This window comes from Bufo bufo, chromosome 11 (genome assembly GCF_905171765.1).
Source record: "Bufo bufo chromosome 11, aBufBuf1.1, whole genome shotgun sequence".
NCBI lineage: Eukaryota > Metazoa > Chordata > Amphibia > Anura > Bufonidae > Bufo > Bufo bufo.
Genome location: NC_053399.1, coordinates 35,768,402 through 35,790,866, shown reverse-complemented (window position 1 = coordinate 35,790,866; position 22,465 = coordinate 35,768,402). Strand labels below are relative to the sequence as shown.

General features: G+C 48.0%; 1 protein-coding gene across 5 annotated transcripts in view; it reads right to left on the bottom strand.

Annotated features, from left to right (window-relative positions):
• Positions 1-18,289, bottom strand: part of LOC120981929 (MAX gene-associated protein-like) — a 55,548-nt gene extending 37,259 nt beyond the window's left edge. For 3 of the 5 annotated variants that reach the window (XM_040411727.1, XM_040411731.1, XM_040411732.1), the window contains exons 1-8: positions 17,904-18,288; positions 12,087-12,197; positions 9,198-10,308; positions 3,913-4,708; positions 2,648-2,735; positions 1,479-1,574; positions 1,256-1,381; positions 299-406 (exon numbers count right to left, since the gene is read on the bottom strand). In XM_040411727.1, the coding sequence (XP_040267661.1) occupies positions 299-406; positions 1,256-1,381; positions 1,479-1,574; positions 2,648-2,735; positions 3,913-4,708; positions 9,198-10,246 (2,263 nt within the window). In that variant the 5' untranslated portion in view covers positions 10,247-10,308; positions 12,087-12,197; positions 17,904-18,288. Of the gene's footprint in view, positions 1-298; positions 407-1,255; positions 1,382-1,478; positions 1,575-2,647; positions 2,736-3,912; positions 4,709-9,197; positions 10,309-12,086; positions 12,198-17,903 lie in introns of all 5 variants that reach the window. The other 2 variants (XM_040411729.1, XM_040411728.1) reach the window with 2 other exon arrangements.
• Positions 18,290-22,465: the final 4,176 nt, after the last annotated feature.

Genomic DNA, 22,465 nt, shown 5'->3' with positions numbered 1-22,465 from the left:
ATCCCAAGGCTTGCTGGAAATTTGGAATTTGACTCACACAGAGCCACTTCCAAAAAGGTGCTGCTGGCGAGATGGTTATCTTCCTTAGGAGATGCCTCTTTTTATAAGGGATTCACAAAGGTACGTCTGAATGAATATGTAGATTTGTAACTATTCATAAAAATTGTTATATTATGAATACACTTTAATAACCTGTGTGTTAATTGGCTCATTAAGATAAGGCAAGTTTACACCTCTAAATATCAAACATCAGTTTCCCTTTACGACAACTTTCGACCCTAGAAACGGAGCTCCTCACCTTCATTTTTATGTGAGGAGGTTGCTGGTTCTGTGGAGAATTTATCTCGCCATCCTTTTATCTTTGTGTAGTCAGTGGTTTTCCCGGTTCTGGACACAAATGGCCACCCTGAAGATGTAGATAATAGAAGGTGCAATGAGGAACTTGTTAGGCTTGGAACATTGGAATGCACCAGAATTCTGCCTTAATTTGCACTAAACAAATGAGGATACCTGCTTTGCACCACATCTGGTATGTGTTTTGCCCTGCTCAACAACATTTGGCTTACTGAAAAGGGGCAGGTTAAAGACGCACCAAATTCTGCAATAAATGTTTCATGCAAAAAGTGGTAAAAAGCTAGACAAAAAAGACAGCAAATGCATCAGCCTGTCTGAGTCACTTTGATAAATTTGGCCCATTTTTACAGAGTCTAAATATTAGACAGGATCAGTAACTCTGCCTCCGTGTATAAATCCTTAAAAGGGTTTTCTGAGATTTTAATACTGATGAACTATCCTCTGGATGGGTGATCAGTATCTGGTGGGAGTCTGACAGCCGGGACCCCCGCCGATCAGCTGTTTGAGAAAGCACCAACGCTCCTGTGAGCACATCGGCTTTTTCGCAGCTCACCAAGTGCTTGGTATCAGACTCAGTCCCATTTACTTCTATGGGCTGCGCCTAGACCATGTGACCGATAAATGTGTCATCACTGGCCTAGGAAAACCTAGAGAAGGCCACGGTACTACTGTGAGCGCTGCTGCCTTCTCAAACAGCTGATCAGCAGGGGTGCCGGACCCCCACCCATCAGATACTGAGGATAGGTCAACAGTATTAAAATCTCAGAAAACCCCTTTAATGCATAGTAAATGATAATTTATACCATTACATTTATCTTATTTTAGTTTGTGACGTAATCATAACAAATTCACTTAAACGGAAAAGTCGCATAGCAAATTATGTACGCGTACAACTACTCACCTTGTGCACACAAGCCATTATCGTCATAGTTTGCATCACTGGTGATAGACAGCAGTGTAAGCTCAACTCCTAGATACCTCAGGTCAATGCTCATGGCAGGATCCACAATGTTTAATTTTAATCCCACTGCATAAAAGGGTAATATTGTTTCAATAAGCATAAAATGCAAAAAACTAGGAATGATTTAAAAAAAACACACGCCTACATCAAACAAGCATATTACCCTGTTGTAAGGCCGGGTGGATGACCTGCCTGTTCTTCATGGTCTTCAAATGAGTCAACAGCTGCCTTTCCAATCTCAAAATCTTCTGCATCTCATCTGAAAGAAAGAAAAAACCAAAAAAAAAAAAAAAAAAAAAAAGAAGAAGTCGACAATTTAATAATGTTTTCATTCCCATGTCCGTGATGACATCCGTGACAACGTGGTCAGTGGTTCACCCCTGAAGATGTCTGTCAAAGACTCGTGTTTGGTCTGTGTGTCCGTTTTTTGCCCTCTCTGTGTCATTCTGATTCCACGGACACTGCTAGGCTGAGAACTATTTTACAGTGCATTTCCTACAAATGGCCAGCAAAAACCACTTATAGAACACGAATGCCACCCGTCAAGTGTTTTTCATGGACCCATAGACTTCAATAGGCGCATTTGGTCCAAATCATAGACCAAAATAGTGCACGTGCTCATCAGCCTCTACATAACTTAGGTGCATACAAGTAAGGTGCATACAAAAGCCTTAAATCTACGTCAGCTCCCTTGCTGGCGTAGATTTAGATAATTTTCTACACCAAAAACTGTCTTAGAAAATAATAAATGAGATGGGCCTCCGCACCTACATGCCTTTTTTTTTTTTTTTAAACTTGGAAGGGGAAAAAGTCGCAGATTTTGCTGCAAATCATTTTATGCAACAAAATCTGTGCCAAATATATGACAAAAATTTGAATATATTTGGTCATAGAAGGCGCCCTTTTTCGTTATTTGATTAAATGTTTTTTCTTGAGGGACCGCGGAACGGACATACGGATGCTGACAGCACACAGTGTGCTGTCCGCATCTTTTGTGGCCCCATTGAAGTGAATGGGTCCGCACCAATCTGCATGAAATGTGGATCAGATGCAGACCAAAATACGGTCGTGTGAATGCCCCCTTAGGCTACTTTCACACTAACAGCAGCCTTCTCCGGCAGGCTGCTCTGGTGGGTGAACAGCCTGCCGGATCCGTGCTGACGCTAGTGCACGCGTGCTGCCGGAGGTCTGCTCCGGCCCCATTGACTATAATAGAGTTTCGGCGGCAGCACGGCAAACATGCCGAGAGGCAGCCGGAATAAAACTACGACATGCCGGAGAAGGCTGCCGCTAGTGTGAAAGTAGCCTTATACATGTATTCAGTCCATCTACCTGTTAGTTCTGTGTTGGCTTCAGGAGTCGAAAGACTGGAAGGTTCAGTATCTGGAGGCTTATTCTCCATGTGGACATCCAGAGCTTCCTACAAAAACACATCAACCGGGGATAAAATTGCTTTAGTAAAAAAAAAAAAAAAAAAACAGTCTTTTCTTAACGGGTTCTGATAAATAATTATATAACTATTTGTGTCGAATTACTCGATTCAAATCGAGTAATCGTTTCAGCCCTACCCTCTACCACATGTTTCAATACTACTTATTCATTAAAGGGGCAACCCTATAACCCTGTTAAGTCCGCCAGGGATCCCACCTCTATGAGCTAGAATGGAGAGCAGCTCAGTATTAGTGGTTTCCATTCTGGCGGACTCCAGCCATCCTCGTGTTGCCGCCATTTATCTGAATGGCCGCCAATTAATACATTTCCCCTGAAGTGGCGGCTTAAAGGCTTAGCTGGGATTGAGCCCCATTTTGGAAGGCGTTATCTCATTGGGAATCTCTAGTTGAATCAGAAATAGTTTTATGTTGGAACGTCATTCAAATCCAGACATATTTGTAGTGCAGTAACCTCAACAGTGGGATATTACTGCTAAAGCATCTGTTAAAGGAGTTGTGCTGTACTCAGCTATGGTGCTCCCATAGAGAATGAATGGAGCAGAAGTGCACATGCACGTCCTGCCGCTCCATCGCGCAATAACTTCATAAATTAATTTATACTGTAAAAAAACATTTCCCGAACTCGGGTTCGGTTCCAAGTGGTACCTTGGAACCGAACCCGAGGTTCGGGAAATGTTTTTTTACTGTAAAAATTAATTTAGGAAATTACACGAAGTCTCGTGAGACTTCAAAGCAATAACTTTGGTTCATCGGAGCCAATACAGTCTAATACTGTACGGAGCTCCTGCTCCGTACAGTATTAGAACAAAGTTTTATGTGAATCGACTTCGGATGTTTCATCCGAAAGTCGATTCGCTCATCCCTAATAGTGGTGCTTTCTACAAATCATATATATGGGTGTGTGTGAAAACAATTTCTAGTGAAGAAGACCTCCTATAACTTAAAATCTAATTGACAAATTGGCTGTGATTTAATCATTCCAAATGAGCACAATCCTTCATAAAAATGATCAACTGTACAATTCTGCTACATACAGGATTTACATAGCAAGGCTGGCGTGATGTCAGCGTCCCCTCATATTCACAATAGGGCGCATAAGAGCCTCTAAAACTATCGCTCAGAACACTACATCTATTTAAATTTTACCTTAGAAGAAAAAGCAACAAATAAGACTCCGTCCACATCTTCAAGGTCTGGATTGAAATCTGGGAACAATCGTGGAGCTTCTATGGGATTGTCTTTTTTTGCAGGGCGTCCTACCTTAGAAATTTTAGGCTTGGGCGGCCTCCCTCTTTTTTTCGCTATGGGTGCCACAGTGCCCTCATTTCCAGGGGTTGGTGTTACTGGAGGTTTGGGGTACAGTAAAGGACATTTCCTTTTAGGACCGCGGGAGGTTCTCAGTGCAGTTTGCAGGGTCGCGTATATTTCATCAATCTTGTTCTTACATATTCTCTTCCTCTTTTCTTTTACAGAGACATCGACTCCAACCTGGGAATTAACACTTGGGCTTGGACAAATAGGAGGACTCTCTGTGCGGAGAGTGGAGTCCTGCGCATCCATGTCTTGTAGTGTGTCTTCGGGTAAGACCGGCTTTGGTAAATCGGGAGCCTCAAGGTGGTTATCAGCAGCACAAGGCTCCAGGCACATACTGCCCTGGTCAAGTTCCAATAATTTTGCTTTTGCAACCCCTGTTGGGCTGTCTGAAGAGTGGTTTCCATCCAGGTAAGGATCTTCCTTGAACTTTGCAAAGTGCTTCTCTAATATGGGATAATCGACATCGGCATCTTCAGTGTCGGACTGTTCTTGCTTAACCGCTACACCTTCTAGAGCTGAAGCTGAAGCCTTACTGTAATCGTAGTCATCTTCAGGCTCCTTTTTAACTTCAACACTAAGCTGCTCAGGGGGTGTAGATAGAGATGCCACAGAGGAGTGTTCGGCGAACCTATAGGAGAAGAGAAGATTATATTGCACCTAAATCCGTATGCATATAAAGTGACTATACGTATATAGGATCGGGTCAATTATTGGATACAAATGTTCGGTTGGCCTATATAAACATGCCTCCAGTCACCGCACATATAAGCAAATGCTCATTTCGTGCTTGTTTGTTGGCATCACATTGCACCGAATGAACAGGGATGTGCTGCCGACAAAAACGCGAATCTACGATCGTTCGTCAACCATAGCAGCTAACGAGCGGGCAATGTTTGGGGATAAACCTCCTCATTCCTGATCATCGCCCTCTCTATCGGCCTGTGTTAAAAAAAGGAGAAAAAGAATGGACAGCATAGCTGAAAAATTCTGTCCAATATCAAGCATTTTGTGTCATCAGAAGAACCTGATAGCTACAGGTTTGGAGCAGAAGCTGACTGGTGCAGCACTCTTGTCACATTTCTGCTCTTCTTTAATAACCAGAATAACACAGTTTATCGGGATTTTATTTTTACTCCAGTAACTTTAAGCTGGCCATACACATGAGATGTGGCAACTCTACCTGACATTCCTTTGCATGGAAAATAAGGATCAGGCACGCTGGATTTCAGAAGTGTCCCCTCTTCCCTGTAACTACATATGCACGCTCAGCCAAGCCAAGCATAGGAGGCGAGAGAGAAAGAGAGAAAGAAGAGAAAGAGAGAGAGAAAAGAGAGAGAAGAAGAAAAGAGAGAGAAAGAGAGAAAGAAGAGAGAAGAAAGAAAGAGAAGAGAAAGAAAGAGAGAAAGAGAGGAAAGAAAGAGAGAAGAGAAAAAGAGAGAGGAGCTCTTGGCCAAACGAGCGCTCATCTCATTTGTATGGCCAGTTTAGGAGGAAGGGGGTCACCTAGAATGTTATCTGTCAGTTAAAACCAAATAGTGACATGCATCCTTTTTTTCTGATCTATTATTTTTTTATTCAGTTTCCTGAACATGATTATGCCCGAGCTGTTCTTAACATACTTTGCAGCAGACACCATGGACAGGAGGGGACCTCAGACTTCTATGGGAGAGTTTTCGAGGTATGCTCTGTGACCTGTACTGAGTTCATTGTACAGGGAGAGAGTAGATAAGGCTACTTTCACACCTGCGTTAGGTGCGGATCCGTCTGGTATCTGCACAGATGGGTCCGCACCTATAATGCAAACGCTTGTATCCGTTCAGAACTGATCCATCTGCATTACTCTGTAAAAAAAAAAGTCTAAGTGTAAGTCAAACGGATCCGTCCTGACTTACATTGAAAGTCAATGGGGGACGGATCAGTTTACAATTGCACCATATTGTGTCAATGTAAACGATCCGTCCCCATTGACTTACATTGTAAATCAGGACGAATCCGTTTGGCTCCGCATCGCCAGGCGGACACCAAAACGCTGCAAGCAGCGTTTTGTTGTCCGCCTCCAGAGCGGAATGGAGGCTGAACGGAGACAAACTGATGCATTCTGAACAGATCCTTATCCATTCAGAATACATTAGGGCAAAACTGATCCGTTTTGGACCGCTTGTGAGAGCCTTGAAACGGATCTCACAGGAAAACCCAGAAACGGCAGTGTGAAAGTAGCCTAAGCTGTAACATCACAGATGCGCTGGACGATCCATTCATGGTCCAAAATATAGACCACATCTGACTATCTTAGATCCCCTATCCTATACGTTGGAGCAATATATGCAATTAGGATTATGTGGGATACCTGCCATTGAATCCCCTCAAATATAGTATTTTATGCTATGTACCACGGTATATATCTCAAATATTCTGCTTTGGCATAGACGCCCGCGATCTAACAGCCTTACCCAACTGGGAGGGACACGGATGCAGTCTGCTGTGCCCAGCATTTGAGATTCTTCTATATTGGAGATATATATTTATTTGGTATATATATGTTTTATGTTTTTTATGTCATTTTTATGAATTTTTACTCTGATGTACACAGAATATAGCTTAATCAACGCTTACTGTTTAATAAATAATTTTAATTTACTTCCACGCTTATTCCAATTGTTTTGAGTGCCGGTTCTATCCAAATCTATATCACCTACTGTGAATGGTGGATCCTGTCTTATCTGTGTGTGTGTATATATATATATATATATATATATATATGATATATTATTGCCTGTGATAATAAAATAATTGCTGAGAAGTGATTTGTACAAACCAGGAACTGTTTCCTATTAATAGGCTCAGTGGCCTGTGAAAAAGCGGGACTTAAGGAATTTTCAGTGACATGGAAAATTCAAAATAATATTATTAAAATTCTTCTAAAATATGTTTTAAACAATAGGTCATTTTCTGATGATAACTTCCCTTTACGAAGTAGCTGAACATTTACAAAACGAGGAAGAACTAGAAGCTATCAAAAGGGCGCATATAAAGCCACATTCCCCAAACTAGATAAATTACAAAATTGTCTTCACAACAGGAATTCTAGGTGTCTAAAACAGAAACACCGACATTGTTATACTGATGACCTATCCTCAGGATAGGTAAACTTGTAAAGAAACCGCAGCACTCTCTTGTCTTCAGTATCCAAAGGTTTATTAACCAATACAGTGCGACGTTTCAACCTGTGTGGTCTTTCTCAAGCAACTCAGGATAGGTCATCAGTTACTGATCGGTGGGCCGCCCCCCCCCCCCCCCCACCCTGGAACCCCACTGATCAGGTGTTTGAGAAGACACGGGCGCTCCTGTGAGCACCACGCCTTCTCTCAGCTTACCAGCACAGCATCATACATTGTATAGCGGCTGTGCTCGGTATCACGCTCATTCCCATTCACTTCTATGGATCTGAGCTGCCTGTCATCACCACTGGGGGTCCTGGATGTCCAGAGGATAGGTCATCAGCATTAAAGTCTCAGAAAACCATTTTATTGCATTTACATGTTAGCTCTCCTGACATTCAAGTAAATACTTTAATTCCCGAAGAAATAACAATGCAAGACCATTTTTTCTCATAGCTCTGCATTGTGCGGTTCCTCTGTTATTCCTCCCCAAATATTTACGAACAAAATGGCAATTGGTCATTACCATACCCTTTACTAAAAGGAGCGTGTCCCTACTTGGTGTAGCACTGTTTGTCTGAAAAGGGTTCTCCTCAACACTATGTGTCTGATCTGAGGTCTGAAAAACACTGGGAGTTTGATCTGAGGTCTGAGAAACACTGTGTGTCTGATCTGAGGTCTGAGAAACACTGTGTGTCTGATCTGAGGTCTGAGAAACACTGTGTGTCTGATCTGAGGTCTGAGAAACACTGTGTGTCTGATCTGAGGTCTGAAAAACACTGGGAGTTTGATCTGAGGTCTGAGAAACACTGTGTGTCTGATCTGAGGTCTGAGAAACACTGTGTGTCTGATCTGAGGTCTGAGAAACACTGTGTGTCTGATCTGAGGTCTGAGAAACACTGTGTGTCTGATCTGAGGTCTGAGAAACACTGTGTGTCTGATCTGAGGTCTGAGAAACACTGTGTGTCTGATCTGAGGTCTGAGAAACACTGTGTGTCTGATCTGAGGTCTGAGAAACACTGTGTGTCTGATCTGAGGTCTGAGAAACACTGGGAGTCTGATCTGAGGTCTGAGAAACACTGGGAGTCTGATCTGAGGTCTGAGAAACACTGGGAGTCTGATCTGAGGTCTGAGAAACACTGGGAGTCTGATCTGAGGTCTGAGAAACACTGGGAGTCTGATCTGAGGTCTGAGAAACACTGGGAGTCTGATCTGAAGTCTGAGAAACACTGGGAGTCTGATCTGAAGTCTGAGAAACACTGGGAGTCTGATCTGAAGTCTGAGAAACACTGGGAGTCTGATCTGAAGTCTGAGAAACACTGGGGGTCTGATCTGAGGTCTGAGAAACACTGGGAGTCTGATCTGAGGTCTGAGAAACACTGGGGGTCTGATCTGAGGTCTGAGAAACACTGGGGGTCTGATCTGAGGTCTGAGAAACACTGGGGGTCTGAGAAACACTGGGGGTTTGATCTGAGGTCTGATGAAAAATATTTTTTCTTCTTTTCCTCCTCTAAAACCTAGGTGCGTCTTTTACGGGCAAAAAATATGGTACATTTTTCTTTTCTGCTGATTGCACTTCTGGCTTTGGCTCAAAAACTATGCATGAACCCCTTTAAAGGGTTTTGTGCCTCACTAGACACATTTGAAAAGTGTCTAGAAAAGGGTGGTTAGCTAAGCAGATTCCTAAAAAAAGGAACCAGTTGCAAGCAGGTTTTTTGGCACAAAATAATAGTGTAAAGTAACCAGCCTTGAGCTTGTGTAAGGAAAGGGTCTACCTTCTAGCAGGATGCATAAAAGATTTCACAGCAAGCAGAATCGCTATATTACGTGGAATACAATATATATATATATATATATATATATATATATATATATATATATTTTTTTTTTTTTAAACAGACAAGGCAGAAGAGCCGACCGGTCCTCTTCTAAGCATCTACACCAGCTCATATGTTATACCTTTTAAGGACATCTTCATCTGGTTTAGTGTCTTTGTCAAGTACAGGCGTTGACTTGGTCAACTTTAGGAATTCTCGCACCGAGTTGAAAATGTCATTCTCTTTGTCACCATCTAAATACTCAGACATTTTGAATAATTCCTGTAGCTTTTTCATGCGATCGGGGTCCTCATTCTCCTCTAAATTTTTACTGCTCGAAGCGTCCACCTCCTGTTCTGAAGGTTTGTGCTTCAAATCTTTAACTGGTCGTCCTGGTACGGTACCTTCCCGAAAACCTTTGGCAAAAGGGTTGCAATCAATTTTTAGCTGGGTAATTTGGAAATTCTGATAGGCTGTAACGGCAATGAATTCGGTCTGCGGGAAAGTGAAAGTGTGAACGTCGGGTCCGTTAAGCTGAATTACCTCCGGCGACTTTTCGGCGGGAACCACGTGTAGCCGTGGCAAGTAGCGGTGCATGGAGTGAAGAATGATGTGACCCTCTTGGTCCAAAATATTATTGGTCAGCTTCAGTTTATAGAAAGAGACGGGCTGATGCATCCAATACTGCCCTGTAGACGGAGACTCGGGGTGAATGAACACCCTGCCCAGAACATGTGGGTCGGCTTTCCCCGCAGGCTCCCACCACTTTCCATTCCACTTACAGCGCTGATTATCCAACGGAGTGATGTCCATAACAAGGATGTATTTTAGATAAGGATTTAAACCAGATATCCAATAGCGACAATAAGGAAACATCCGTCTTCCTTGCTTGGTTAAGACCATCTCGGTGTTACAGCGGTAAAACTCATTCCACATGTTGTTATTGTCGAGGGTCACAGTGATCTCCCCAGATGTACAATTAGATGAAAGGAAGAAATCTGACTTGGATTGATCTGAACCGGTTGTGATAACTGGTGCCACAGACGATACATCCCTATTGGCAACCAAGATCCCTTCTTCCTTCGAGCCATCGCCCTGAGATGGAGTCAGGATGACAAAGAAGGCAGGAGCTGCGGATGGCAGTTTGCCTACACCGTCTATGCCACCTCTCGCAGCCGATTCTTCCTCCATGGTGGCTGCAAGATATGCTTATACCATTAATTGTAATGGCCGTCTGCTTACAAGATGCATATCTCTAAAAAGAGGAAGAAAAAACAAATTAATAAAAAAAATATTTTTTAAAAGGGGTTATCCCATGATTAATGTAAAAAATAAAAATCATATAATAGACTAGGTGACAGTCTCTTTCTAACAAAGCTAGAACCAGCCCTGTACCTCACATGGATCCAGACATCTCCCCATTCATTGTTCTGATAGATTTATTTCAAGATGGTAGCTAAGGGGGCGTGCGCTTTCTGAAGGAATGTGTCCTTTCTGCTGAAGCTGAAGGATGGGACTGAGCATGTGTGTCCATCTCAGTGAGCAGGACAGAGAAATTAGAAAAAGAGCAAACAGCAGGTGGCGCTATACAGATAGATTTCAGTAGCTAGACTAAATTTTTAATAAGTATTCAGATGCAGGTTTGAAAAAAGTTGAATATTTTCATGGGATAACCCCTTTAATGTATGACGGACCAGATAAAACCCAACAAATTAATAAAAAATTTCCATATATCAAATAAATAAAAAAGGCGACTCCAGCAAAAAGTTTTGTTAACTACCGACTGCAAAATACACTATCAGAACCCGTACAGTCAGTCTGCTGGGTAGTGGCCCTTGTCCGGTTACTGCAGCGCTGCTCCATACAGAGGTAGGTCACCAATAGACGAGTCACTGGAAAACCCTTTAAGGGCCTCTTCACATGTGACAGATTTTGTTGCATAAGATTTCTGGGCTTGAAGAAATCCATGTGCTTCCCGCCAAAACAACCCTATTTAGATAAATGAACTGATTTTTTTGCAGCACCCCGAGCAGTTTAGGGCTGCTTCAGACGAAATTAACACTCCCTGAGTAGCGTGCACGGCATCCTTGGTTGCTGGGACGCCGTGCGCTTCGTGAAACCGCTATCTATAAGAGTGTATTACTGTAGCAGCAGCGGCGGCAAACGAAGCGGCACGGCGTAATAGCAACCAAGGACACCGTGCGCTGCTGCACTCAGCAGGATGCCAGTCCGGTATCTCACGGACCGTGTTCCACGGACATCTGCATGAGGCTTTATACTGATTTATAATGCTGTGTGCCTCTGCATAACCTTCCTTCTACAGGGTCACACTGACATACAGCTGTCAGTATGGTTCTGTAGCAATAAGATCATGCAGAGGCACACAGCATTATAAATCAGTATAAGGCTGTACGCTCCTGCAAGACTAGCAGTGTCCAGAACGTAGGGTCGCGTTCACTCAGGGAGCGCGATTTCCACACTGCACTCGCTCGTCTGACAGAGGCCTGATAGTCACGTGGGTGCAGCCACAATGGATAATCCACAGCATATCACCCACTGGTGCAGATTAGGGCTCATGCACACGGTCATAGCCATTTTTGAGGTCGGCAAATTGCAGAGAATACCGGGTACGTCCTGCCCTATGTTAGCACGGCCCTATCCTTGTGCATAACATGGAGAAGAATAGAACATGAGGCTGTGGGATCACCGCGTGCCGTCCGCATCTTTTAAAGGCCCAACTGAAATGAATACGTCTTCATCTGATCCGCAAAATCCAGTTTCAACTTTAGGATGGGTCAGAAAAGGACAATTGTATGCTGATAATATTGAATCCTGAGGCCATTGTGTGTGTATATATTACTTTGTGGCCAGAAGAGGAGCCGGGCTCTGGTGAGGTGACCACACAGTCTACAATGGTGGCCCCCGCAGCACCCCTCCTGCAGCCATGTATCACACACCTCTCAGCACCCCCCTGCCCCCCCGCCTCTGCACTGCCAGCTGTGCCCCGTAGTACACCGCGGACTCTGCTTACCTCACAGTTTCCCCCCACTCCCCCAGCCGCCGCCGGAGCTCAGGGCCGTCCTCTCCCGATCACTGCAGGGCACTTACCCCGCGGTACCGCCCTCTCACATGCACGGGGTTGCTTTTTAAAATAAAAAAAATACATAATTAAGTTGCAAGAAATCCACTCGGCCTCCGCGCAAGCGCAGGACGAGTGACGTCACCCACCTGGCATCTGCGGCGGCAAGAACACGAGGCTCTAATCACGTGCTCCTGTTGCCGCCTAGACAGTAGGGGGAGGAGCTTATCGTGCGAACACTGCCACACCCAGGTTATAGCGAGTACTGCATTACACTCTGCAACACCCAGGTGCGCTCGGGCTGCTGTACCTGCTCATGTCCCGACTACAGCACTTCCACCATCCTAGTATTCTGTCCTATAGGTTCATATGGGGTGCGGTCGTGAAATGATATAAATGGGCTAAACATGTACATGTAACATATGGTCAAGCCAAGTCTGCCAAAATAATGTATCACCTATCCTGTGGATGATCACTGGGGCCCCACCCATTACTAGAACAGGGGGCCACCAGAGGAGTTTGAATGGAGGTCAGGGTGCACACTGCCAGGTGACTGATGGAGATGGCACTGTCCTTGGCTATGTCTGTCAGTCCCATAGAGACTGATTAGAGCGGCAATGGGTTCCAGACCAGGGGCTTGAGACCCCATTCTACTGATCAGCAGGGGTAGAGTGGTCGGGACCCCACCTATCATACATTTAACAGCTGATCGGAGGGGGTGCCCAGTGTCGGCCCCCACTGATCTGATATTGATCCTGAGGATAGGTCATCAATAGTAAAAGCCCGGAGAACCCCTTTAACATCTGTCCTGTGTATGGATAATAAAATGCTTTTTACAGAATAGCCTCTTTGATAGGGCATTAGTGGTTATCCTGATCAGACAACCCTTTTAACTGAGGCTAGGATTCCCGGCTACCTGCAGGCAACATGGCATGGTTTGGGGCAAGCTGACCTATGTGCCTTTAGCTGCACTTCTGGGCACAGGTGCATGCTACCTCCATACAGCTCAATCTAACTTCTGGCCCACATACTCTGCTCAATGGGGGTCTAGATACACAGAGTACTGGTGTCATGGGAGGGATGCCCTGCTCGGGATGAGCAGCTCCCGTTCTGGCAGATTTGTGCCCTCCTTGCACTATTCCCAGGCTTCCCCTAGCAAAATCAGCCGTTAACTAGGAGAGGGGGCCCGGGGTGGTCTCATGGCCGATATATGTATCTGTAAGCGTACATCAGGAGCATCGACCTCTAAAAGCCAGACTGCAGAGCAGCTTTGTGCAGTGGGGCTCACGCTCTGTGCCCAGGGCTCACCCTCCCTGCCCAGGGGGGCTCACCCCTCTCTGTGCACCGGGGCGCTCACCCTTCTCTGTGCGCCGGGACGCTCACCCTTCTCTGTGCGCCGGGACGCTCACCCTTCTCTGTGCGCCGGGACGCTCACCCTTCTCTGTGCGCCGGGACGCTCACCCTTCTCTGTGCGCCGGGACGCTCACCCTTCTCTGTGCGCCGGGACGCTCACCCTTCTCTGTGCGCCGGGGGCGCTCACCCCTCTCTGTGCGCCGGGGGCGCTCACCCTTCTCTGTGCGCCGGGGGCGCTCACCCTTCTCTGTGCACCGGGGCGCTCACCCTTCTCTGCGCACCGGGGCGCTCACCCCTCTCTGCGCACCGGGGCGCTCACCCCTCTCTGCGCACCGGGGCGCTCACCCCCTCTCTGCGCACCGGGGCGCTCACCCCCTCTCTGCGCACCGGGGCGCTCACCCCTCTCTGCGCACCGGGGCGCTCACCCCTCTCTGCGCACCGGGGCGCTCACCCCTCTCTGCGCACCGGGGCGCTCACCCCCTCTCTGCGCACCGGGGCGCTCACCCCTCTCTGCGCCCCGGGGCGCTCACCCCTCTCTGCGCACCGGGGCGCTCACCCCTCTCTGCGCACCGGGGGCGCTCACACCCCTCTCTGCGCACCGGGGCGCTCACCCCCTCTCTGCGCACCCGGGGCGCTCACCCCTCTCTGCGCACCGGGGCGCTCACCCCCTCTCTGCGCACCGGGGGCGCTCACCCCTCTCTGCGCCACCGGGGCGCTCACCCCTCTCTGCGCACCGGGGCGCTCACCCCTCTCTGCGCACCGGGGCGCTCACCCCTCTCTGCGCACCGGGGCGCTCACCCCTCTCTGCGCACCGGGGCGCTCACCCCTCTCTGCGCACCGGGGCGCTCACCCCTCTCTGCGCACCGGGGCGCTCACCCCTCTCTGCGCACCGGGGCGCTCACCCCTCTCTGTACTCTTCTGAATGTCTACCCAGGCAAGGATTTCCCTGGCAAAAATCAGCTGGTCACGTCAATGCCCTCATCCTGCAAGCAAGTGCATCTGATGACAGCCCCTTGAAGAAGAGACTAATGAATAGTTCAGGAGGACTTCTCTGTCTACATGCTCTTACATCAGAATACCGCCTAGACGGCGGTGCGTCCCTGTGGGGCCGTTGCATTACACCAGAGCTCTGCAGTGTTATGGTAAGCATTCCTTGTGGTTATTATCTTACACCAATGTGCCGAAAAACACAAAAGAAAAGAAGAAAAACAAGGCAAGCCGTCCTGTACACTGCAGGGCAGATTTATTAAGGTCATCTTAAAGGGACACTACCATAAACATTGCTATCACATACTAACAGCCTATTTGGGAATATTCTATGGATTTTTTTTATATTTTTTTTTTAGAACCAGTGGGTGCAAAATGCAAGTGTCATGGGCTACAGTGCGACTCAGGTCATGATTATCGGTTTTATTTCCCGTACTAGATACGACGGACACCAGCGCATCCCATTGGCTATAAGAGGGGACCTTCTGGTTTCCGTCAGGAAGTCGCGCACTTGACATCTGCATGCTGCACATGTGTCTGTTCGCAGGAGTTTTCTATTGATGATCTGTCCTCAGGATAGGTCATCAATATCAGATCAGCGGGGGTCCGACACCTGGCACCCCCGCAGATCAGCCGGTTGAAGAGAAGGCAGTGCCACGCGAGTGCAGCCTTCCCTTCATTGCTTACCTGCTCACAGTGATCAGGTGTAGTTACAAGCCGTCCATTCACTTCTACGGGACGGCTCTGTAGGAACAGGAAGGAGCCGTCCTATTAAAGTGAATGGGACGGCTTGTAACTACACCGGCTCACTGCTGCCATGTCGACGACGAGCGGGTAAACAATGAAGGGAAGGCTGCGCTCGCCTTCTCTTCGACCAGCTGATCTGCGGGGGTGCCAGGAGTCGGACCCCTGCCGATCTGATATTGATGACCTATCCTAAGGACAGGTCATCAATATTAAAGGGGGTTGTCCTGCCTGGCGGAGGAGACCGCTGCTATTACATGCAGCCATCTCCTCCGCAGCATGAGGGAGGAGTGATCGCTTATACCATCGCTCGTCCCCATGCGGTCTAGTGGTTTGCAGGCGTCAGATCGCTATTAGACACCGCGATCTGACGCCTGGAAACGGTTATTTTTTAACATGTAAAAAAATTTGGACTGGCGGCATTATTACACTGCAAGATGAGCATACGAACACCTGCTAGCGATTACCTGCCGAAAAATCGGGCAGTATAATACAGGCTTTACTGTCCAAGCAATTTTATTTATTGCCACCTTCCCAAGAGCTATAACCTTTTAATTTATTTCCGGCTATGTAGCTGTATGAGGGCTTGTTTTTTTTAGTGACAAGTTGTAGTTTTTAATGGTGCCATTTTGGGGTACACAGATCATACTGGTGGGGGGGGGGGGGGGGGGGGGGATGGGAAAAAACAGCAATACTGACAACTGAGCTTTTACGTTCATTTTTCAACATAAATAACATGATATCTTTATTCTCTGGGTCAGTACAAATTACGGTGATACCAAATACATATTATTTTACGTTTTGCTACTTTTGCACAATAAAATCTTTTTTTTTCTTAAAGAAAAAGAAAAAAAAGTTTTTGCATTGCCGCATCTCAAGGGCCCATAACATTTTTCCTTTTGTTTCTACAGAGCTATGGGAGGGCTTGCTTTATGCAGGACGCCTTGTACTTTTCATTGGTATCATTTTGGAGTACATAACACTTTTTTGTTTGGTGGCAAATAAAAAAAAACAGCAATTCTGGTATTTATGTATTTTTTTTTTTGCAGCGTTCACTATAGGTGATAAATGACATGCTAACTGTAGTCTGGGTCGTTACAGATGTGGCGATACCAAGTACGTGGAGGGGGATTTTATTTTAGCATTTTTTTCCCCCATTGAAAAGCTTTGTATTTTCTGTACTATTTACTAGCCCTACGAGAGGACTTTAATAGTCAATCTTTGGATCGCTTCCATAATACACTGCATTGCTTAGGCAACACAAAGTATTAGGATACATGCACACGACCGTATGTGTTTTGTGGTCCGCAAAAAAAAACTAAAAACGTATGACATCCGTTTTTGTTTTTTTTTTCAGATCCATTGTAACAATGCCTAAAACGGACAAGAATAGGACATGTTCTTTTTTTTTTTGGGCAGGGCTACGGAACGGGACATACTGACCAATGAATGGGTCCACATCCTATCCGCCAAAAAAACCTGAATGTTTGTGTGCATGAGGCCTTATTTCTGTTAGTGCTGCACTGACATCCACTGATAGACTGAAGGGACGGCCGGGGTCATGCAGACGTTGGCACCCACAGTCCATACTGACCGACGTTTAGGTTGGTAAAATTGGGGTATCCAAAACTTCTCCTCTGGGAATGCCCAGAAACACCCACTTATGGGAGGGGGGGGGTTACAAACTTCACCACCCATTTGCAGGACTTTCTCTGAAACTCAGGGGCGGCCCCTGCAACTTCAAGACAGTTGACAATCTCATTCGCCAATGTGAAAAGGTGGATCCCTTTGTAGATCAATAGTCAATAGCTACTGACCGCAGCAGCATCTAAGGGGTTTAAACAGCCCAGATTGGGGCTTCTTCCGATCCAGGCCATTACAGCAGGAGCCCGGCTCTCGTGGGCAGCCCAGCCCAAAGCATTTACTGACCACTGTAGAAAAAGGTGGACGCTAAGGGGGTTAAAACTGCCCCTCAGTACAGTTGGGTATATACTGATCACACCTTCTTTACATGCAGTGTCCCACCCCGCAGACAGTCAGGAGCCACATTTGACTACATTTCCACTTGTAGACATCATCCCCGCCTCTCCTATAACCCTGCACTGTGTGCAGTTCGGCATGGAGCGGTCACGTGACAGGGTGGATCCCCCCACCCACCGCGCCTGCGTGTCACCTTCTCAGACACCCGCCCGGCGCGTCACGTGACCGTCTCCTGCCCCACCAAATCCGCACGCTCTCTCCGCCGCCGCCATTTCTCTTTGATCACTTTTCACGCATGGACGAACATTATAAATAAATTAATAATAATAAAAAATAAATTAATTTAAAGAAAAACATTTTTTTTTTCCAGGTCACGGTATAAGACGCACAGCGCGCCCGCACAGTAACCGAAAGGACACAGCCAAACACGTCAGTCAGAAAAGCCCAGCACTAGACGGACTGTGATTGGCTAAAGAAAGTCATGTGGTCAGCGCCACCCTCTCCCTCGCCCAGGCGGTAAGTAAACAGAGGCTGAGCATGCGTTCACTCTGCAGCCGCCATTCTCGGAAATGGGTTACGCCTTTTACGCAACTCGCTGGTCACAATGACTGCCTATGGAGCGCCGCTGCGGAATGAGCAGTGAAGACGTAACGGGAGCTGCACCGACTAGTTAGAGTAGCGGATATAGTGCAGACTGGTCCGTACCTTTCCCAGCGTGCTGGTTTTCCCGCTCTCTTAACGCACTTCCCTTCGAGTAGTGACAAGCGCTACACCCTCCACGTCCCCATTGCCATTCAGCTGAGAGTCTGGCTAAGACCGCGCTCGGTGGACGTCAAAACGGCACCTGATTGGACGAGAGGGGAGCACGTGATGCGCGAGGCGGCCTTTCCCCTCCCTCGCAATGCTGATAACACGCAGCGCGAAATGGTGTCTGCGCTCGGACGGCGGTCGAGGGCACGTCAGCCATGTTCTCCTGTCCAGCCTCCTGGGGAAGGCTCACAGCACGGACACGGCGTTCCTGCTCCACATTTTATGCTCCATTTAATCTCAGTGTAAAAAAAAATTAAAAAAAATCCAACATGATATAAAAATTAAAGGGGTCCTCCCACTGCAAACCAATGCTGTAATTAAAAATGTAGCGTAGCTGCGGAGTTATTTAATTAGACGTACCTTGTAGAGCACACCTGCTGTTTGCTCGTTTTTTAAATTTCTTTGTCCACCTCAGTGTGGTGGACGTGCGCGCTCAGTTCCATCCTTCAAATGCACTTAGTTGCAGTAGAAAAGGACCCCCCCCCCCCCCCCCCCCATCAAAGACCAAAATGGTGTAAAATAAATAAATAAAGGGTACTTGCCTCAACGGGTACCCAGCCAGTCACTGTCATACCCTGCCAAAACCGTCCCGGATATAGCAGGACAGTCCTGGATTTCGGTGGCTGTCCCACTCTCAGCTGGTTGGAAATGGTGAAGAGAGAAGTGAGAGCCGTCCGCTCCCCGCCTTCACCATTCAGCTCATCAGCCGGTGCCCCCCAGGAGCAGCCCGATGCCCCCCACACATGGCGGTGCTGGTCTGTGTACTTATCCTCCTACACAGACCAGCAGTGCAATGTCTGCCATCGGAGGAACCAGGTGAGTATTTACTGTGTTGTTGTCCCTCTGAAGGGGGACATATCTGGGCATGACTACTGTGAGGGTCACAATATGGGCATAACTACTGTGAACGAGGCACAATATGGGCATTACTACTGTGAGGGGCACAATGTGGGCATTACTACTGTGAACGAAGCACAATATGGGCATTACTACTGTATGCTAGCACAAAGGGGGAATAATTACTATGTGGAGGCATTAAAGGGTTTCTGTCACTAGAATTTTCAGTATTAATCTGACATTTGCGATGTGCTAATGTCAGCTGCACCTAACTCTGCTATTCTAATGGTTATCCGTGCCCCCGTTACTGTAGAATTCTTACTTTTATAATATGTAAAGGAGCCTCTAGGAGGGGGGGGGGGGGGCGTTGCTCCTGCACCTAGAGGCTCCCGTCTCCCACCTCAAGTCACGCCTTCCAAGTGTTGTATTGACAGAGCCAGGCATCGTTCGCATCCTTCTGCCTGCCCTGTGCCCTGGGGAAATCTTGTGCGTTCAGTATTCTGCGCGGTGAGGAAGCTGGCAGCCTGCAAGCGTCCTTCACCCACCGCGCCTGCGCAGAATACTGAACGGGCGCAAGATTTCCCCAGCACATCGCAAAATGTCAGACAGATTAATACTGAAAATTCTAGTGACAGAAACCCTTTAAGTGGACTGGGTGTGTATAGTTATGTTTTGGACGGAGTTAGAGGCGTGGCCTAGTAGGAAGAAAATTCCCCTTCTTTGTGTTTTGTGCTGGGAGATATGAGTGAGTAGCGGAGCCCTTACCCTTACAACTGAGCCATGCCTTACAACTGAGCCATGCCTTACAACGGAGCCTTGCCTTACAACGGAGCCTTGCCTTACAACGGAGCCTTGCCTTACAACGGAGCCATGCCTTACAACTGAGCCATACCTTACAACTGAGCATGCCTTACAACGGAGCCATGCCTATACAACGGAGCCTTGCCTTACAACGGAGCCATGCCTTACAACGGAGAGCCATGCCTTACAACGGAGCCATGCCCTTACAACGGAGCCATGCCTTACAACGGAAGCCATGCCTTACAACGGAGCCATGCCTTACAACGGAGCCAATGCCTAACAACGGAGCCAATGCCTTACAACGGAGCCATGCCTTACAACGGAGCCATGCCTTACAACTGAGCCATGCCTAACAACTGAGCCATGCCTTACAACTGAGCCATGCCTTACAACGGAGCCATGCCTTACAACTGAGCCCATACTTACAACTGAGCCATGCCTTACAACTGAGCCATGCCTTACAACGGAGCCATGCCTTACAACGGAGCCATGCCTTACAACGGAGCCATGCCTTACAACGGAGCCATGCCTTACAAACGGAGCCATGCCTTACAACTGAGCCATGCCTTACAACTGAGCCATGCCTTACAACTGAGCCATGCCTTACAACTGAGCCATGCCTTACAACTGAGCCATGCCTTACAACTGAGCCATACCTTACAACTGAGCCATACCTTACAACTTTTAAAAAGCCCAAGGATGGACGGTATCCACTGCACGCATAGCATGCCATGTAAATTTTTTGGGGCGCTAAGCCAGGGACGGATTGGAAATTTAAATTGGCCCCGTTTTTGTAGTCGGGTCCGAATTGATGGAAGACAGGGATAACACAAGTAGGCGGGGGCCGACAATACCATATTGCGGCACGCTATACCACCCCAACAGAGCATTACAAAATAGCGCCCCCAGCAGCACAAAATACATCCCCAAAAACTTCCACTGGCCTGCCGTGAGGAGGGCTGAGGTGGCCCCACGGGGCATCGGCCCCACCTGGGAATTTACCTGTAAGGTCTATGGGCAATCCGCCCCTGCCCTAAGCCATTCCTCTAACTCCACCTAATGTCTATCTATACATGCCCCAATTCTACCCAGTCCCTTTGTGCCTCACACAGTAGTCATGCCCCTTTAGTGCCACATAAATGAGGTCCTCTCTGTGTCTGCGTAGGACAGAGCGGGTCTGGTGAGGTCGGGCGAGGCAGGCATAGCGGGACAAGCAGGCAACCCTCTGGGACAGTGGTGAAAAATCAGGACTGTTTAGGCGCTACGGCACTGAGCAGTTATCACCTGCCATTTCCTATGTTTCGAGCCTGGACCTAGAATAGAAGGGTGGCAGGGAATCGGGTGGGGGAGTTTTATTTAATGTCATTCTGCCCCTTATCTAAAACAAAAATTAAAATTCTGCTTAACAAACCCTTTCGACGTCACTCTTAGGGCAACTATTAATAACAGACATTAAGCCCGTTACAATAACGGGCGCTAGAACATTAGTGAATAAACATTAGTAGGAACAGTCTTTATTAAATGGCACTGTGACTGGTGGCTGAGAATGCTGGCACTGACTGGGTGGCTGGCACTGACTGGTGTCTACTGCGACTGGTGGCTGTGGTGGACCACTGGCCCTGGCAATGGCTGCTGGTTGCTGAGACTGCTGGTAGCGAATGGTAGGTCAGACTGCTGACAGGGGCTCCTCTCTATATGGGATATAGTGCTGTGACTGATGACTGACAAACAGAATGGAACTGTGACTGACTAAAATGGCGGCAGTCCGACCTGCTTGCCAGGGTGCAGGTGTGGGCGCTGGCGATGCAGGCGCCGTCTGTGGACAGTGCCGACAAACTGAATGGTGTAGTGGGCGGGGTACAGGCGGCTTCTTCAGGGCCGTATCCTACTTGCCTGCTTGTGTGTGCGGTGTGTGTGAGCGCTGTGTCCGCGCATTCCCAGTATAAAACGGTTGTACGCACGGACGCAGTGCACTAAATGGCATGTAGGCAGTGCAGGCGCACTTTAGTACTGCACATTCACGCATCTCCTTCACGGCCGCTCATCAGGTCTGTACGACGAAAGCGGCGCACTGGCTGTGCGCTACGCTGCTGGTGATCTGAGAGAGGAGCGGACGGAGGCGGGGGAGCTGTGGCAGGAGCAGACGAGGTGGGGGAGCTGTGGCAGGAGCGGACGGCAAGCGCGGGGAGCTGTGGCAGGAGCGGACGGCGGCGTGGGAGCTGTGGCAGGAAGCGGACGGCGGCGGGGAGCTGTGGCAGGAGCGGATGGCGGCGTGGGAGCTGTGGCAGAGCGGACGGCGGCGTGGGAGCTGTGGCAGGAGCGGACGGCAGCGTGGGAAGCTGTGGCAGGAAGCGGACGGCGGCGGGGAGCTGTGGCAGGAGCGGATGGCGGCGTGGGAGCTGTGGCAGCAGCGGACGGCGGCGGGGGAGCTGTGGCAGGAGCGGACAGCGGCGTGGGAGCTGTGGCAGGAGCGGACGGCGGTGTGGGAGCTGTGGCAGGAGCGGACGGCGGCGGGGGAGCTGTGGCCTGCCTATAGGGTCTCGGAGGTATCTATGGGCAGTCAGTCTGCTGACACCCTGCAGGGGAACTTGTGTGTAGCGCTGTGTCCGTGTGGAGTGCTGTGTCCTGATTGGACGCCCCACCGCGCATGCCCAGTGCAAAACTGGGTACACACACACAGAGGTACTCACACACCTGGGTACTCACACAGGGATTTTATTATGTAGGATTCTCTCTGCCTCTCCTGTCTCTGCTCCTTAGCTATGATCGTCATTGTATCATCTGCACCTCTGCCCCTATCTAACCTCTTCACTTCTGTT